This window comes from Austrofundulus limnaeus, unplaced genomic scaffold (genome assembly GCF_001266775.1).
Source record: "Austrofundulus limnaeus strain Quisiro unplaced genomic scaffold, Austrofundulus_limnaeus-1.0 Scaffold24, whole genome shotgun sequence".
Classification (NCBI taxonomy): Eukaryota; Metazoa; Chordata; class Actinopteri; order Cyprinodontiformes; family Rivulidae; genus Austrofundulus; species Austrofundulus limnaeus.
Genome location: NW_013952426.1, coordinates 3,090,506 through 3,093,964, shown reverse-complemented (window position 1 = coordinate 3,093,964; position 3,459 = coordinate 3,090,506). Strand labels below are relative to the sequence as shown.

The 3,459-nt window shown below is 39.2% G+C and overlaps 1 protein-coding gene across 7 annotated transcripts in view; it reads left to right on the top strand.

Annotated features, from left to right (window-relative positions):
* The window catches only part of carmil3 (capping protein regulator and myosin 1 linker 3), a gene marked incomplete in the record, with an annotated part of 154,774 nt that overhangs the window by 5,890 nt on the left and 145,425 nt on the right, over positions 1 to 3,459 (top strand). For all 7 annotated transcript variants that reach the window (XM_014004474.1, XM_014004476.1, XM_014004475.1 and 4 more), the window contains 1 exon segment: positions 2,540 to 2,634. In XM_014004474.1, the coding sequence (XP_013859928.1) occupies positions 2,540 to 2,634 (95 nt within the window).

Genomic DNA, 3,459 nt, shown 5'->3' with positions numbered 1-3,459 from the left:
ACACACATGCATACACAAAATTTAATATTTATTAAAGTATTTTGTTAAAATTGGCAGCCAGTGAATACTTGCTGCTGTTTAACACATTTTATTATGATGAGTTAAGCTGAAATTACTGAAGTTTTATTGTCAACACGTTTTATCTGATCACTGTTGTTGCTCAAGAGGCAGCTTACCCAAACGTTTTTACCATTTCAAAATACTTCTTTATTAAGATTTTAGTTGTTTAATTGCTGATTAGACATCAAATTTGTATCATTGATTTGAGACAGTGCTAATTTAAGGGTGTATTCATATTGGCAAATTTAGTCTTTTCCCTTGTTGGTCCGAACCTTTTATGTAGTACACTAATGCGAACCCTGATGTGTCCCGAACAATCGAGGCTGGGACCACCTCAAAAGCTCTGCTTCCAAATAGTGATGGGAAGTTTGGCTTTTTTTTCAAGAACCGGCTCTTGTAGAACGGCTCCCAAAAAGAACCGGCTCTTTCGGCTCCCAAACGGCTCTTAACTTATTGTTGTCATCTGTAGACTCATATTTTAGCTTAACTTGGCAAATATGAATGCTGAAAGTGTTTTTTGAGACTCCTTATAATTGCCTGTTTTGTATTTGTCTTGTTGCCAAGCAGTCAAGTAACTTTTGTTAATTATTTTTGTTTAATATTTTACTCAAACTTTTATTTTTTTTATTAACTTTGAATATTATGCTGGGCCTTTGAGGGGACATCTATTTAAATGTGATAACATGGATGTGCAAAATTATCATGCTAAAGAAAATGGACATGTCATATACCTGCTGCCTTTAAGAAAATATGTAATGCAATAGTCAAATGTTAGAAAATAAACAATTAATAAAAAACAAATGTCTAAATGTAAACTACATCTTTAAACATTTGTCAGTTTTTTTTTTTTTTTTTTGCTTTTGAACTAAAACAGTCATCTCTCATTTAACTATATTACAAAATAATATTATCAGATCCATTTTTATTTTGAACCTAAGTGAAAAAAATAACAAAATAAAATGTTTTGGAGTGTGAATAAGAGTAGGTTAACTTTGAAATATCTTTGAATCTGTCCTGATCTGTCTTTACCTGAGAAGACTCTGCATCATCATGGTCCCTGCTGCTGGACCTGCTAATGTCTCCTTCCTGRCTTTGCTCCTTTTATWGTGAAATTAAAGATTTATTTTAAATATGTTTGTGGAAAGCAAGGGAGCACACCCTCTGCACAGAAACTAAAAAGGATTGGGTTTATAGCATAAACTAACAAGATATGTAATGAAAGTAACAACAATAGTAGTCTATTCTTGATTACTAGTTGTATTGGCATGTATTAACTCATTCATTTAACTAACATTAGACACCTCCAACAGCATGGCTCAACTTACATGTTTTGTTTGGCAAAAACTGTCAAAGTATTTTTGCTTTTTGCTGGTTCTAGCTTGTTTCTGACCCACATGTTGCAGCTCTGCAGCAGCACRACTCCTCTCGATGACCCACAGTTGTAAACACCGGTGTTAGCTTATGGTGCATTTAGAGTAAAAAATACGTTACCTCSCTTTAATAACATATTAAACAGTTGGAATGGATGAAAAAAGTGTGGTGGACAGAGAACACAGATACAGGAAGTGTGGGAGACATGTCCCACATGTATACCTGCGTCTGTTCTGTCCATGGCTTTTATTAAAAAAATAKAATAAAATACRAGAACGGCTCTCAATGGGGAGCCKGCTGCCGTCGTTCACTTCAAAGAGCCGGCTCTTGGAGCCRAAACGTTCACGACCGACCCMCTTCCAAATGAACTCTGGTGCYGTTTGCGTCTGGGGTGAATACAGACCAGCCTTGAATTGAACCAACTACTGGAAACATACGCCTTTTTGGACTTCACGAGTCACTGTTGCTAAGCATCATYGTTAAAACATTAGCCCTTCAGTGTTGCTAACGTTACCACTACGCTACAAACAACGAGCCATTATAAGTCAGGTAACGCAGCTGGTCTCCCTTGGGTCACGGCACACATTTGCCAACGCCATCCCAAAATTAGAACTATATCATTGCGAAACCGTGATTAMAAATTCTAAATGGTATTGCAATTGTATTAACAGCACCACTTTTCTTTCTGGGTCTGTGCTCTGTATCACCTCCATCATACAGTATCTGTCTAATGGGAAAAAAGATTGTCACCTGCATGGCTTTGTTTATATAGTCTGCTTGCAAAAATGCACAATGTGAATGCAAACCACACCAAATGAAAAAAATAAAAAAAATAAAGACCACTTTTGGTACAGACCAAGGGACTTTTTGGTGTTGATGCATTCATATGTAAAAAAAAAACTGGAACTAAAACAGATGATACAGTAATTATTTGTTTATTTATTGATGYTTTCTTATGCTCATTTGTCACACTTTCTACATGTAATGTATAAGTATCCATCCTTTAAAAGCCTTTTGCAAACGTCTTCTGTTACTCCAAAGGCAGAGCTGTTTTTGTAACACTACCTAATTAACTCTYGCATTTTATATCTCTCTGCTTTCTTTCCAGAGAGCATCAGAAAGGTGCTGGACAAACAGACCATTAAGTTTGTGCGAGCCATCAAGCAGGAGACCAGGAGTGGCAAATCTGAGGACAGAATTCTGGTGAGAGCTGCTGATTTCTATCCTCCCCACCTCCAAATCTACCGATTCTGTGTCACCCCAGGTCACTTGGGAGCGATATTGGTAGCTAAAGCGAAAACAGTTTAAGGTCCCGGGGACGGTGTGAGCTCTGGCTTGGTGAGCAGCTAAAATGGAGCTCAGGGGAGGCAAGTTGCAGCAAATTGAAAGCGTCATAAGAAGTCACAGATTACGCTTTCTAAGACTCACAACAGACGCGTTGTAAATCAAGCTTAGGACAGCTGCTGTCGAAGCAGAGCAGAGTGGACACCATGCCACGGCCTACTGAGTCCATCCTCAGACTTTATTAGATGTGGCAGGATGGCCTTAATGCCGCAGGCAGCACTGTGTCTGTGTGTGCGCATGTGTGTGTAGGCTCTGACTTTGTGTACATACAGGGCACGCTTGGTTTTTTCACTGATTAATTTGTGTTTACGTGTGCCGATGAGCCAGAGGGCTCGTGGACAGATGCGCTGAAAGAAAACCGAGGCCACCGCTGATATCGAGAAACTGACAATTAGTCAGCCGAGTCAGTGACCAGTCACTTCCTCACACGGTGTCGCTGTGCACAAAAGTGAGCGCACGTCCTCTCCCTGAAGACAACTGGAGAGGTGAGCCAGTAAAGTGCATCGAAACTATTCATCATTCCTCCTTTTTCCATTTTTTTTCCAGTTCCATCATTGGTCCTGTGAATATTTTCATCCGAATAATCTCCTGCTTTATTTTTGTCATCTCTTTGTTTCCGCACTCCCTCCCACCTTATCTGTCCATCTCGATTATTATCCTCCCTGTCATCACTTCCCCCACCCC